General features: G+C 33.9%; 1 protein-coding gene across 1 annotated transcript in view; it reads right to left on the reverse strand.

The window, feature by feature from the left end:
- Window positions 1-312: 312 nt before the first annotated feature.
- LOC145690972 (uncharacterized) overlaps window positions 313-16,782 on the reverse strand; it is a 40,649-nt gene continuing 24,179 nt past the window's right edge. The window contains exon 3 of the mRNA XM_081766445.1: window positions 313-5,911. Coding sequence (XP_081622571.1) covers window positions 4,456-5,911 — 1,456 coding nt within the window. The 3' untranslated portion in view covers window positions 313-4,455. The remainder of the gene's footprint in view (window positions 5,912-16,782) is intronic.

The following is a 16,782-nucleotide window of genomic DNA, read 5'->3' on the forward strand; positions in this document are numbered from 1 at the left end:
ACCTGACTGAAGGAAGGCCCCTTTGGGTGAAATTTGCAAAGTGCAACAGGTGATACAGTGGACACTTTCACTAAATTGAACTATAGACGAGGCACTGGATTCTTTCCCTCATGTTTTTAATGCAACAATAAATATTTCTGTTCAAAAAAGTAAAAACAATGAAATTTCCAATGAGGCACGGCGAACAGAGTCGCTACACATTACAAAATAAAAGAAAAAAAAACCTTTGGGAATTGTGGTGTGCATTTCCAAATGAATACATATCTTAAAGTAATTTCTAATATATGACTTAATATAAAAAAGCTATTGAGATGCAGCAAACACCTAGATTATATCTTTAAAAAAACGACACCAGCATCAGCAACACTAAACAACGTTGGTATCTTATCAGATCTAGATCTAAAACTTCTAGCATAAGTCTTTTAAGGTACAATGTTATATCAGGTGCACAAATTGAGGGAAGAACAAAAATTTTTAATAAATGCTTTTGAAATAAGTTCTCAACTGCATAATCGACGTATCTCCCTGTTCAATCCGTTTACTCGTCCACCTTATCTCATTTATCTATCACTCCCCCAGAGTATGAGTTACTCTCATTTTCACTCCGGCCTGAGAGCCTTTGGCCAGGACAATATAAGCTGGACCTTTCTGTGTTAGAAATAATATATTATTTCTTTTCCACTTTCGCTCATTTTTAATAGATGTTCCAGGGAATCCTCTTTTCCCTGTTCTTGGAAAACAGCCCGATTCTCTTCCATTTGTAAATGTGGATTAGAAAGTAATGTGTAATGCAAAAGCAATATCTCGCTACTTTAAACATACCAATCCTCTGCTAGAAAATTATCAAATTCATTTCTTCCCGTTCAGTACAATCCCAAAGTTCGTAGTGGAGGGTGAACGGCCAATCTGCCGTCAGAGGGAGCCAAAACGTGATTTTTTGTTTTGCATTTACATAAAATTTTAATAAAAGTTTCATTATTTTTCATCCGCTGCTTCATTTTTAACTGCCCTAACATAAAAAATATTACAAACCCATATCTATACGTGTTAGCATTAGAAATAATAAACGAAAACCTGAAAGCTCATCGTAAAATATAAACTTTGCAAAAAAAAAAAAAAAAAAAAAAATTGCTGGTGTGCTTGGCACAATACAGAAAACTAACTACCGATGATGAAGCAGTGTAACCAATCCTCCGAAGAGATATTTCCTACATCTGCGGGTCAAGGGAAAGCAACAGAACTCGCCTTGAATGTAATGATTGTGGAAAATACATGTTCAGATTGCAGTCAACAATTATCACTACTTGCAATACATGCAAGCAATCTCAGAAAGAGAGCAGTGAAGTGGATGTTGATTAACTTTGAACCCGCCTTGAGTCTATATATTGTGGAAAAACTTGCAAAAAGCATTCAATCATTACTGCTCTCTGCAATAAATATCAGCATTATAACAACAAGCTCAGTGACATGGATATTGGTTAGGTTCGAATCTGTTATTTTGTGTTTTGTACTGTGTTTTACTCATATTTAGCAGTATTATAGTTTAATTAAACTTATACGTTTGGTCAACAATGATTTGTCTTGATTTACTAAACCTAAATGCTCCAAAACATACTTTTTGCATCATGCGCAATGCTGAATAATCAATCACGGCCGAATTACCGTCGTCGCGAGCGGAAACGTGAATTGGCAGTACGTGAGATTGATACGTAATATTGAACGAATTTTATAGCACTTTTGATAAATAAGATGTTTCGCATTTGTATATTTTATCACGTGTGTAAATTGAATATACTTTTTATGTACAAACATGATTTTTTAATAATTAGTTTCACATATCTTACAATGTCTTTCCACTAACAAAATATGGACTTCATGTAAATGCTTTTCACAATTATGCACAACCATCTTTCACCCGTATGAGATAGCATGTTTCATCAAAATTGAACTTCGATTATACCGTTCTTCATAGTCTTGACTGAGCAGTTACTCCCCATCTGTATTAATATATCTGTTGGGAAATAGAAACTTTAATTAAGCCCTTTCTACACACGTAGAACGCTTTAGTTTTTTCCTTAGTATTTAATAGTATGTTTTCTCCTGTGCATTGTAAAACGTGAGCTCCATATAAATCTTCTTTTCGCCTGTGTGTTGTCATATGTGTGAGAGTTTCATATGTGTATTAAAATATCCTTCCAAACTTGAGTATAGACTAAGTAGTGTTCCAAACTCTTCGTATATGTGAAGTTTTTCCACTTGTGTATATTTAAATTTGTCTTGCCAAGCTTGAACGCGAACTATATGAAGCACTCAAATCAGAAGTTGCTAACTCATTGTTGCTTGATTTTACAGGATCACGCTTTAAAATTTATAGAAAAGTGTTGAAATACCGATATATTAATACAATAGTGTAAAACTTTGTATGCTGGTTCGTTTTGACAGGTGTGACGTTGTCTTACAGTACCAGATATTTAAAAGGTAAACAGAACGTTTTTGAATAAAATTTAAAACCTGATTTAACAACTTTTCTTATAAAACGAGTGAAAAGTTGTTAAGTCAGTATACTCAAAAACTTCTAAGTATACAAGAGAATAAGTAAGGAATGCGAAACATAGCTTCGAACTTCATTTTTATCAACCCACATGCACATTCACCTTATATCATCATCCCGCGCTTGAGAAGCGACTGTGGGCGAAAAAGAGTAGAAGATATTTGCGTCGAAATTTTGGTACAGACCCTCTTTTCGCACAAACACCACGAATTCCGGTAAAGTCATTAACACTTTGGATAAAAATGCTATTAATCTCGATTTGAAATCAAAGACGACAACAACTGGAATGCAATCGTTTTCAATATTAGTCAGTCATCTTTCGGCACATACAACCTTAATACAATTTTAACGTAAAGTTTATCTGATCAGTTTAACCCATGTGGAAGGGACAAAGACTAGAGTTTATGATCGCTTCTTATCTTCAAATTGCATAAAATTTTCTGTCAAAGAGCTTAAAAGAATGTTGTAAAAACGGGAAATATAAATATTTGCGGTGAAAATGGAACTGCGCAACCATGTATCGACAAGCAAGATGCAGGTAAAATGCAGATGGTCCAGAAAGTTCTAGTGTTGGAATTGACATGTTTTTCCGCTGGATCAACACTTGTAGCTGATGAGGAAAGTGCGCCCTCACTATGGATGTCGCTGAAACTTGTTGCCCTCAACTCCCTTACATACAAGAACTCTCATGGACTATATATAAAATTTTTATCTCTAGATAAATGTTCCTTTGCAAAATCGTCATTTGAATCTTCGTCGGCGTCAGCCACCTTTACACTATCCAGCAATCGCTGTGGCGGCAAAGCAGAAGAGCTATTCGTGGAGTAGATGCGGAACGAATTTCCTCTAACATCTGCCCCCAAAATACGGACTTAACAATTTGTCCTTCACAACTTACATTCCATGCCAAAGGGCAGTTACATTTCAAGGGCTTAATGTGGTCTGACTCCTTTAATATTTAATTCTTTTGTAGTCCTCTTTAGCAGTGTATTTATCGTGCACATAATATTTCTGCCAAAAGTTGTGAGAGCGGCAAATTCTTTTGTATATGCCATGTCTATTTACGTGTCTTGCCAAGCTGATTCTAAACTAAATCCTATTGAACTTCCTTCGCATATCTGTCGTTATTGAACTATGTGTTTTACCATACGATTTGCCAAATAAGAACTGCCAGTAAATGTATTTCTACACTCCGCGCGTGTGAGACTCTTGTCTTGTGTGGATTAACAATTAACTTTCTCAATGTGAACTTTGAGTAAATAGGAGGCTACGTTCTATGCATCTCTTTGATTTGTCACTTGTGTACTGAAATGCCTTGCAAGCATTCAACGTAGACTAAATCATTTTCATCATTTTCCATCTGAGAGATTTACGTCCTATTTGGCTTAACACGTATGAACGTTGAATAAATTCCATTCCAGGGTTTTGGCACGTGTGAGATTTTGGATCGGATGTGGATTAACATGAGTGTAGAAAACTCTGAATTTCATTTAAATACTTAACCACACTTTGGCAAGTGTGAGCTTTATATCTTTTGTGAACTAACGTGTGTAACCAAAGTTGCACGATGTTTAAATCCCTCAGCACACTCTTGGCACGTATGATGCATTACTACTGTGTGGATTGACATTTTTGAAGCCAAACTGGAACGTCGATTAAATGCTTTACCACACCCATTGCCTGTGTAAGGTTTTTCTCCTGTGTGGCTTAACAGGTGTGTAGCCAACTCTGAATTTCATTCAAATACTTAACCACAGTTTGGCAAGTGTGAGCTTTATATCTTTTATGAATTAACGAGTGTAACCAAAGTTGCACGATGTTTAAATCCCTCACCATACTCTTGGCACGTGTGATGCTTTACTACTGTGTGGATTGACATGTGTGTAGCCAAATGTGAACGTACACTAAATCTTACCCCACTCTTGGCACGTGTGTGGTTTTTCTCCTGTGTGGATTATCAGGTGTCTAGCCAAATGTGAACGTACACTAAATCCCTTACCACACTCTTGGCACGTGTGAGGTTTTTCTCCTGTGTGGATTGACAGGTGTGAAGACAAACTGGAACGTCGATTAAATCCCTTACCACACTCTTGGCACGTGTGTGTTTTTTCTCCTGTGTGGATTAAGAAGTGTCGAACCAAAGCTGAACGCTGATTAAATCCCTTACCACACTCGTTGCATGTGTAAGCTTTTTGTCCTGTGTGGATTAATATGTGTGTAGCTAAATGTGAACGTACACTAAATCCCTTACCACACTCTTGGCACGTGTGTGGTTTTTCTCCTGTGTGGATTAACATGTGTTTAGCCAAATCTGATCGTGCACTAAATCCCTTACCACACTCTTGGCACGTGTGTCTTTTTTGTCCTGTGTGGATTAACGAGTGTCTAACCAAAGCTGAACGATTATTAAATACCTTACCACACTCGTTGCATGTGTAAGGTTTTTCTTCTGTGTGGATTAACATGTGTGTAGCCAAATGTGAACGTACACTAAATCCCTTACCACACTGTTGGCACGTGTGAGGCTTTTCTCCTGTGTGAATTAACATGTGTGTAGCTAAATGTGAACGAACACTAAATCTCTTACCACACTCTTGGCACGTGTGTGGTTTTTCTCCTGTGTGGATTATCAGGTGTCTAGCCAAATGTGAACGTACACTAAATCCCTTACCACACTCTTGGCACGTGTGAGGTTTTTCTCCTGTATGGATTGACAGGTGTGAAGACAAATTGGAACGTCGATAAAATGCCTTACCACACTCTTGGCAAGTATGAGGTTTTTCTCCTGTATGGAGCGACAGGTGTGAAGACAAATGGGAACGTTGTTTAAATGTCTTACCACACTCTTGGCACGTGTGAGGTTTTTTTCCCGTGTGGATTAACGTGTGTGCAGCCAAATCAGAACGTCGTTTAAAGCCCTTACCACACTCTTGGCATGCGTGAGGTTTATCTCCTGTGTGGATTAACATGTGTCTAGCCAAATATGAACGTCGAGTAAATGACTTACCACACTCTTGGCATGTGTATAACCTTGCTACTGTACGATTTAACATGTGCGTAGCCAAACATGAACATACACTAAATTCCATTCCACATACTCCGCATTTGCGGGATTTTTGACCTGTGTGCACTAAGCTATTGCTTGACAAAGTTGTACTTTGACTAAAGTGTTTTTCACTCTTTCGGTAGATATTACGCTTTTCACTTTCCTGAGCTAGAATATGCCTTGACAAAAATGATGGATGAAACCCCTTGCCAATCTGCATCGAAGTATGAGATTCCTCATGTGAATGAAAAATGGTTTCCTTTAAAGTAATACACGAGTCGTCTTCTCCGTGGAATGGTAATACGTTATCGCGCCTGTAACAAATTCAACAAATAAGGAAATGTGAATGGAGATAATGATTAAGTAGCAACAAGAAAATAATCATTCTCTTTATTTCATGATAAAATTACACTCAATTTTTTTATTACATGAAATATTGTACAAATATGAAACACTGAGTAGTTTCCATATCTTTCTATTATCAAAATAAGAGGCTGTAGCTTGTTTCAATATATCAAATTGAGCCATCGTTTATACCGTGGCTGTCATAAGTCTTTAACCGTGGCTGCTTTGAAACAAATGCACAGTACGAGAATTAAATCTGTCTTATCTGTAGTTTCATGTGGAAGAAAAAAGCAAATTTTCGTATCAAAGGTTTAAGAACAACTGAACTTATTAAAATAAACTCAATCGAAAATCATTCACTTATATCATCATAAGAGGAATTTCGTATATGAGACATTTTGAAACGAAGAAAAAAAATATATACAATTTCCAAGGTGAGGCAGAGAAACTTAAAGTAACCAGACTAAAGACGAATCATTTAAAGCGTAGTGATTGTAGTTCAGTGGTCTAGGCGATTGGCGAGTAATCTGGAACTTTTTCGATCGAATACACGTCGAGCATTTTTTCTTTTTTCTTTTTTTTTTTTTTTACTTTAGGAATGTTGATGGCGATTGACCAGCGATAACACACGCTTTATTACATTCAAATATTTGAATACTTCTATGATAATTCTTTAATAATAAATTTCTATGATAGACACGCCCCTGTAGTTAAGAAACGTGTTTCGCAACAACTATCACCATGCTAAACCGATGTATTACGTTCGTTAATGGCTCGGACAGATAAAGCTTATAGAGCATACAGGAGACATGTTTAAAATAGCGATCCTTCCAGTGATAGCACAATAAATCCTAATACGAAATTCGAAAACAATAGGATGTTAAGAAACCGTTGTACTCAAGAAGTAACGAAGGCAAAACGGCGCTTTGCCTATTAAATACTTGAATTCCAAAATAATGGAGCAGTTCTTTGGAAATGGCTAAAGTATTGGGTGTTGGGAGAAACATAGCCAAGAACGATGTTAACTATACGCCAGACGAATTGAACACATTTTTCTGTCAAACCTGTATGGTACCAGCCTCCATGAAACTGCAAACAATGAATAATATTGTAGCTTCGAAAATTAACTCTCTGTTCTCCTCTTCTCACGTACAGCCTGCACATGTATTAAAAGCGATCCAAAGAATTAAATATAAAGTCACTGGTACAGATGATATTTGAATAAACATGATCAGGAAAATCTTACTGCATGTACTTAATCCTATCACTGACATTTTTAATTACTCTCTTGCCACAGGTACTTTTCCCACAGTATGGAAACTCGCTAAGGTCCCCCCACTTCCAAAAAAGAACAACGCTGATAATATTGCAGACTATCGTCCTATCAGTGTCCTTCCCGAGCTTTCAAAATTTTTTGAATATATTGTAAATGGTCAAATTCGGGAATACTTAACAACAAATAATTTATTGGATACATTTCAATCTGGTTTTCGAAGTAATCATAGCACATGAACTGTACTAGTAAACATAACGGAGGATATAAGATTGGCTATTTATAACAGAAAACTGACGCTCCTTACTCTACTTGACTATAGTAGGCATTTCAAACCTTTGATTTTGATATATTACTTCAGAAATTATCATTATTGTTTAATTTTTCTGAATCAGTGATTAAATGGTTTCATTCTTACCTTCACGAACGTAAACAAAGAGTAGTGATCAATCAGGATCACATATCGACATGGCATTGTATCAACAGTGGAGTGCCGCAGGGTAGCGTACTAGGTCCCCTTCTCTTTGCCCTTTACATTAATGATCTCCCTAAAATTCTCACCTATTGTAAATACCATATTAACGCTGATGATTTTCAGTTATATGCTTCTTTTCCCCAACAAGGTATTAAAAATGCGATTGAGAAAATAAATACTGAGTTAAACAAAATCAGAGACTGGTCTACGGCTCATGGGTTAAAATTAAATGCACCAAAATCGCAGTGCATCTTAATTGGCTCCCCAAGAATTCTTTCTTCTATTAATATCTATCAGCTCCCAAATATAATATTGTCCAATACTGTTATTCCATTTTCTACGGCTGCCAAAAATTTTGGAGTCGTAATAAATCAAAATCTCTCCTGGTCAGATCAAAAAAAAGGAGTTTGTTAGAGAGCATTTGGTGCCCTACATACGTTAAATCGACTAAGGATTTTTTTTACCAATATCTTAGAAGATCAAATTTGTCAAGATACTGGTGTTCCTACATCTTGACTACTGCGACTCAGTCTATTCTGATCTAACAGAAAATCAATCAAAGCACTTGCGAAGAGTGCAAAATGCCTCCAATAGATTTATTTTCAATATAACTTACAGGGAACACCTCACATCTTTTTATAAAAAACTGTCATGGCTGGCGTTAGTCGGAAGAAGAAATTTATATAATCTTACCCTATTGTACAAAATACTTACTACGTCAGAACCATCGTATGTAGCCCGTAGATTTTTATATTTATGAGATTTTCATACTAGAAGCACAAGATCACAAGATAATTTCTTGCTCTCCATCCCCAGTCACAATTCTGATTTATACTCAAAATCCTTCACAGTAAGTACTACACACCTCTGGAACAGTTTACCTCAATCAATACACAAGGTTTCCACAGTCGCCAAATTTTAAAAAAAAATCGATATATTCCCTTCTCTTAAGTAAAGATAAGGACACTGGTAGCCCATGAGGCATCTTCGTTTTACCAGATTATTAATAACCCACATATGGACACACAACCAATAGGTAACCTATGTTAATTTGTACAGCTTATTCATACCTCTAGTACTGCTATATGCAATATGCAACTTTTGGTTTCTCCATGTTATTTTTGTTTCCCCTATTGAATATTATTTTTCAATTTTTGTTTTTTGAAGTGCTTAACCATTTTTTTAAAATTAAGTAGTATATTGTTTTCTTATATGGTTCAATACTTTTCTTTTGTAATTGTTAATATTTTCTATGTTGGTGTTTTTTTAAATATATATAATGTATGCACGTGGTTAAGTGCTCGGAGAAGGCTGCAGATCCTTAACTTCCGCACGTAAAAGAAGTCATAAATACATAAATAAATAAATACTCGTTTGTTTCAACACTTCAACTATCAAATTTTCAGGAATAATACTAGGGATAATAAATATTATCCGGAAAAATATTTAAAAATTAAAAATTTGCTATCGCTCAGGTCATACCATTACAAGCAGAAATAAAAAAAAAAAATTGGTTTTGTGTAACGTTGCGCACGAAAAGACGAATTTCTCATCTCGATTCTAAAAACAAACCAAACAAAATCGGGATGAGACTTAACATTTTAATTCCAGACGGGACAAGGCTAACTCACTCTATCGTCATACTTTGGAGATGAGAATCGAGACGAGACGAAAAGTATCGTAAACATTTCTCGTCTTATCTCAATTCTAGAAATAGTATGTGCCACACTTTAAGCAACAATTGCTATGCAGACTGAATCTTATATATTATTTTGCTACTTTGTACTTCAGAGTTCACTGATTTATGGTCTGTGTATATATTTTTGTAGCAAGGCTTTTATAATTACATCTGCAAATTCCACACGTTAGTTTATTACAAGCTTTAGTGTCAATTATATTCAGGTCTTTCTATTACAGTTATTTTCCTGGAAACGTAAAGTAGAATATTTTCTACACGAAATATTAGCAGAAAGCTTTCGTTTAAATTAGAGTAGCTGTACCCCTTCCTCGAAACCCCTACGTTTAAGTATGTTTTGCCGAATGTTAGTGCAACTATAAACTTTTAATAGCATTATTATTATTATTATTATTATTATTCAAGTGTTGTAAATTTAATGGTACAACCTGTTCCACCTAGCTCCCGCCTAGTATGCATTGTGCTGAACAAACAACGGGTTTATAGGTTTCCTCCGTGTTCTGCTTCCTCGTACTATCTTTATTTCAATATTTCTTTCATTCTCATCATCGACGTGTTCTGTATCTTAGCCGGCATAACCATTACTTGAAAACAAATTTTCTTACGGCTCTTGTGAGTTCAGAATCCATACTTTCTAAACGAAATTTCCCTCGAAACTTTCCGTTATAACATTTAGCTAGTTGTAGGGACGTTTGTGAGGGTATGTCCTGTTGATCCTGACACTTCTCTCTAATCCCGACTATTTTGTAACTTCTGGCTAACGCTACGGGCGATTTTACAGATTTTAATACAATGTGTCCTCATACGGAAATTGTTACCTATATTATTATTATTATTATTATTATTATTATTATTATTGAATATTTGAGACCACAGTATTACATCCTACAGCAATGTAAATAAACATACTGAAGTTACGGAAATGAAAATAAATTCTTTTAACCCTATATAAGGATGAATTGAGTTATGAGATACTATGCAAAGAAAAGATAGGAAAAAGGTGTCAGCTACTGGATAATGAAGAAAATCGAACAGAACCTAAGTAGGATGTGTCTTTATCACAACACCCTTTCGAAGTAACACCCTTTCTTTGGGTAAAGGACAGTAGTGTAATAACCTAACTCCTGGGCCAAACTCTAGGCCAACCCATTTTGAAAATATCTTTGACCAGCTCAGATTGAGTAGGGTGAGATTGAGCAAGGTGCTTTGCGCATAGGCTTTAATGACATTTAAAATCATAAAATACTAACATCTAAAACTTACATTTAACATTAAAAGTAATAAAGAAGTTTTTACGTCAAATTAAACATCCTGGGTTGATTTTAAGAATAAAAGATTGGTTAATGTATCTAATGCTATCGATAAACAAGATTTTGTAACATTAGAGCAGCTTGAATAAGCAAAGTTTACACAAAAAGAAACTGTAGAATTACCATGTTGATTGGCAAAAGATGATGTTGAGAAACCAGTCATTTTTGTATATAATTTAGCTGCTGCCTACAAGTTTCTTTATAGAAGTAGTTAATGCATACAGAATCAAGTTTCAATTCATAACTTATAGACACATTTTTAAATGGCATTCTATTTGAAAGTTTTCCATTACACTTTAATATAAATGATTAGTTAACAATTAGACCATCCAAAAATTCTGATTTGAAACAAGGCAAATCCTTAATGCTTATTATGTATGTAGAAAGAGAGGATGAAGATGAATACGAAAACGAATCAAGTGATAATGATAATGTTAGGAGGGTAGTATTAGGTAATTATGAATTTTAAATTTCTATATAATAAACAGGATGTATTGCGTTAAGTGTAAGAAATCAACAGATACGAAGAAAAACACTATTAGAATAGAAAAAACAGAATGGAAGATATAGTAAGAAAGGTATTGGTTCAGTATGTGGTGTTACTAAATCGTAATTCGTTAAAAAGAAAGATTGACTAGAACAAGGTAAAGGTATTAGAGAAGAAATTATAGAAGAAATTCACAAACGTTCCGTAAGAATTATCCTAGGTTAAATGTTATTGTTAAAGGTATCGATGATTTATGCCAAGCAGATCTTGTGGAAATGCATAGTGGCATGTTAAAAGGTATCTCCAAGTTAAACAAAGGCTATAAGTATTTGCTAACGATTATAGATGTGTTTTCGAAATGTGCTTTTGCTGTTCCTGTTAAAGATAAGAGCGGTAAAAATGTTACAGAAGCATTTGAATCCATATTAAGAACGGGAAAACCTAGTAACTTACAAACTGATCAAGGCAAAGAGTTTTACAATAAAGAATTTAAGAAGGTGATGGAGGAAAATAAGATTAATCATTACTCAACCCATAGGGGCAAGAAAGCTTCTGTTGTTGAGAGATTCAATAGAACTCTTAAACAAAACATGTGGAAAAATTTACAACACAAGGAGATTATAAATGGATAGAAATATTACCAACACTATTTAACAAGTATAATAATCGTATGCATAGAACCATTGGTTTAAAGCCTATAGAAGTGAATAAAAAGAATAAGCAAATAAGTAAATCGAAAGGGTTATTTGAAAAGGATATACACCTAATTGGTCAACAGAAGTATTTGTTATTAGCGAAGTTATACCATCTAATGCACCTACGTATAGAATTAAAGCTTTAGAAAAAGAGGATGTGCAAGGTAGATTTTACGAACCAGAACTATTAAAGACGAAACATAAAGATGAATACTTAGTGGAGGTGTTGAGAAAGAAAGGTGACAAAGCATACGTTAAATGGTTAGTATTTGATGATTCACATAATAGCTGGATAGATAAAAGTAATGTTGTAGTATAAATTTAAATATTATTTTTATGGAATAATAACCATAATAGGTTAGTATGGATCAATGTTTGAATGAGATATGTTACGAACAGACTAAAGATATTGGTATGGTATCTTTGGTGATTTTAAACTGGTTATAAATAAGAACACAGGTTACTTCAATGCTACTAAATTGTGTGCAATGGGAGATACAAGAGTTAAAAAAAAGTTAGAAAATAAAGTTTCAAATGAAATATTAGAATATTACAATAACAAACTAAGTGGACCAAATTCGGGCCACTTCAAAAACTCACCTTATACAGTAAAACTAGCTGGTAACGAAATAATGTTAAAACATATTTTCTAAACAATAAATACGAGTACTATGCTTGTTTAAACGTTATTTGTTACGAACAGATTAAAGACAATTATTGGTATGCTATTTTTTGGAGATTTTAAATTGATTGTGGATAAGAGTACAAGATTTTTCATTGCCACTAAGTTGTGTCAAGATGCTGGTAAGAGGTTAGATAATTGGTTAAAAAATAAAGTCACAAGAGTTAATAAGATACTATGAGCTAGAATTAACCAACTCCTCTAATTATAGGAATTGCTCTTCCTTATACCTAATAAAAGGAGGAGACAAAGAAGCAACCTTAATCATATGTGGAACTTATGTACACAAGAAATATTTCTAGCTGTTGCCTTTTTGTTATCTAAAGATTTTTGCAATAAGTGTTATGATATTATCGAAGACTATTTCATCCAAGACTTTAAGCAATATAGAGTTAACAACGAATTACTCCAAACACGAATGCAGGATATAGAAATACAGACGGAAAAGATAAGTCTTAAGAACAAGAGCTTAAAAAAAGAGCAGCACCATATACAGACGATGATTCAAAAGATAATTGCCTAATCATATACAAGAAGAACAAACTTAATTATCCTTTCCCTTATTATGCTATCAGATGCCAAAAGAGAAGTCTATATAAGCCTCTTAATGAGGCAGAAGAAAAATATCCAGATCATGAGATAATATACGAAAAGTTTCGAGATCCTAACAGTATTAAGTTATTCAACCTAGTGCAAAATGAATTAGATATTCGTAAAGGTAAGGGTAATGAGTTTTGGACGTCCCTATCAGAAGAAGATTTGCTTAAAGAAATTTAAAAAATGGTTGTTTCTATTATCGTTTAACATCGAGTCCTATTAAAAAACTTTCGATATAACTTTTATGATTATCATTTCATAAAAACTTAACATCAATATTCGATGTTATTATTTCCAATCTTCCACAGAAAATAAAACGGATTATCAAAATCAGGATTTTCTTCAGGATATTCATTGTTGTTCTTGTTAAGTATAATAACTGTTCTACAGAAAGGACAAGTGTTATTAATTCTTAACTAGGTAAGCATATATTCAACACAGAACACGTCATTTTACATAATTCAGTTTTTGTTTCTTTGCATATTGAGCATTCTTCTGAGTTCTCTATTAAATGTAAACCTGTTCAGAGTAGCACTAGTTTGTTTCTGAGGGACTCATGACATGCTTATTTACTTTTAAGAATTTAAACGTATCGATCTTACCTGTGATTTTCATTAGAAAGTTTTCCGAGAACTTCCTATCGCAACAAGTGCGTATTATGCTGTTTTTACTCTAAACCTTTGCTTTCGAACTCGAGAACGATTTTTTCGCTTTTATCGTGTAAACTAACATTTGACCAGTAAACTTTATTTTGTTATTTCTCACATGTGCTTCATCTAGCAGTGGTGTAATATCGTGCAAATCGATAAGAGAATCAAATTCTCTCAAGAAGGCTGTTAGTTCTTTTCCTGAGATGCGACAATTTTTAGAAACTATATCCCAACAGAGTTTGCCTTTTAAGGTTTTTAGGAATGTAAGTTTAAGCAAATCTGTTTTGCAAGAGAGTATGCTCCAAAGTAAGTATTCTTGGAAGTGTGTGCAAACCTCAATAGCTTGTTTTCGCGAATATTTTTCCAGTCATTTTCTTCACCAAACACGAGCCAATCAACTTTTTCTTTAAATTCATTAACATAATTTTCACTCATTTGTTGAGCGTATTCATACGTGTAGTCTTCCCAATGAATATGTCATCTTTTATGTTCTTTGTGGTTTCGTACGAAATCTGGTTTTAAATGACGATAACAACATGAACCATACCTTCGCTCACACAAGTTGTCTTAGAAAAGTTTATCACTCTACTTATTAATAATGTTTTCGTATCTAACTAAGTCTCTCCTGTTTGATAATCTGACCCAATTGATGTGTTCTTCATAACGTTCTATAAAAGAAAGTGACAGTTTATGGGTTGATGTAACTGAACACCAATGTATCTTGTTCTTGAAGATATGTAGAAAGTTATCGGGTAAGTTCTTTATTTCTAAAATTTGTTTCCATTCTTTGAATTTTCGACTACTAAGTGCATTTATAACTATATTTCTACAAAGCGGATTCTGAAAGTAGTTTACAATATGCTCAGGGTTTAACCTTTGAATCGTGTCTTTTATAAGCTCATCTTTATTCATCATTGTTTTATCTTGTTTACTTGGTTGTTGTGAATTTGCAGCAGTTGTTGCTAGAGACTTATTTCTGTGCTCGATGATTAAGGCTATTATTTCTGCTTTTCTAAGCTTTGAATAACCATGTACTCCGTTCTCTCTACATTATTGCTTAAGTTGGGGGATAGTTTTCCTTTCCATAACCTCCTCTTTTATAATAATAAGAAAGTAGGTATTCATTTTTGTTCATTTCTGTATTTAATAAATATGGATAAGCAGTATGAATGGATACAGAATAAACTTAACCTTATTCATCAAGATCTCCAACTCATAACAGTACTACTAGAAAAACAAATATTAAAAGAACAAGAAATGCTATTAAAAGAAAAAGAGAATGGAGTATTAGAAAGATATACACCAGAATCAAATTGGGATAGCGACAAAATACTTTAGCCCACAAATGATAGTGTCAAAGAACTTGAGCCTACAAATGATAGGTGAGGTAGATTTGAAAAAATAATAATAAAAATGAATTAGTTTTCATTAGATCATTAGTAACTTTCATGGGTTATTCCCATAAGGGCCATGTTCTAACACAATATGCTAATAGACATCGAGATTTCCTACGTCACATGAATATTAGCTGTTGTATTAGATAACGAAAATGATTAAAAATTATTTTTTGTATAATAAAAACAAGAGAGTAATTATGAATTTAATTAAGCGCACAGTAGTGGAATTAAAAAAAACTTATGTAAAGGAAACGGGATCAAAAGTTATTCCCGATTAAGGAAAAACAGAACTCATAGACCGTATTAAAGAATATGAAGATGAACAAAACAGATTAAACTTTAGCAAAACTTTCCCATTTAAAAAAAACATATTGGAAAAACAAAAACCTAAGATATTAGGTAGGAAGAGAGTTTTAAAACTGCTTCCATTTAAAAAAGAAGCATTTGGAGAACCAAAAATCAAATCTGAATCAAAACCAATCGATGTAAAACGTCCAAATACTACATTTAAATAAAAATTAGAAACATAGAGATTCACAACACAATACAAACCAGAAGATCCATTAGAACATAATATTAAAACATCTAAAGCTATATTAAACAGAATACAACTCAGCTTACAAAAACATGGCTCATTGAAAATTAATCTATGTTTGTTCCGAATATAAGAAAGGAAAAGAAATGCAAGAGTTTTATTTTAATACTGAAAACCGAGTAATATATCAATCAACCAATGTAAAGGAACCACTAACTAATATGAAACAAGCATTAAGAACAAGAATAGATGAGTTTCAATCTTGAAGTTCTGGCTGGGCTCTTATAAACATTAACTTTTTTGAACTAGCAATCGTTAAATATATACCAAACAGAGGATCATCATACATTACCTAAACAGATTCAAACAAAAAGGCAGTAATTAATGTAAAAATGAAGACGAAAAATGCTTCTTATACTCATTATACAGTGCCTTATATCCTACAAATTCACATCCTGAACGAGTACCAAAAGATGATGAACTATTGTCAAACTTAGAATCCATACTAAAAAATATTCATTTTCCTGTAAAATTAAGCGATATTCCAAAAGTCGAAAAATTACTTAATATTTCTATAAATGTCTATGCGAATGATAAAGACTCTCTCTATCTCTCTCTCTCTCTATATATATATATGGCCTATGGAACCCGGAGGTTCAATACCGCGTTCACAAAAGCTCTCTACTGTTTTCTATCCTTAGCTAACTGCATCCAGTTTCTACTCTTATTCCAATCTCTGTGAGATCCATCTTAATATTATCCTCTCACCTGCGCCTAGCTCTTCCTAATGGTCGTTTTCCGATTGGTCTTCCAGTCAAGACTTTGAAAGCGTCTCTACTTTCTTCCATTCTAGCTGTATGACCCGTCCATCTAAGCCTCCTACACTTGACAACCCTCACAATGTTGGGTAAACCATATAAATTATGTAGTTCCTCGTTATGAAGTTTCCGCCATTCCCCATTCTCGTTCCTCTTGGGTCCAAATATTCGTCTCAGGATCTTGTTCTCAAATACTTTCAGACTATGTTCTTCCCTCAGAGTAAG

Source organism: Thermobia domestica, chromosome 7 (assembly GCF_964235325.1).
Source record: "Thermobia domestica chromosome 7, izTheDome1.hap1.1, whole genome shotgun sequence".
Taxonomy (NCBI): Eukaryota; Metazoa; Arthropoda; class Insecta; order Zygentoma; family Lepismatidae; genus Thermobia; species Thermobia domestica.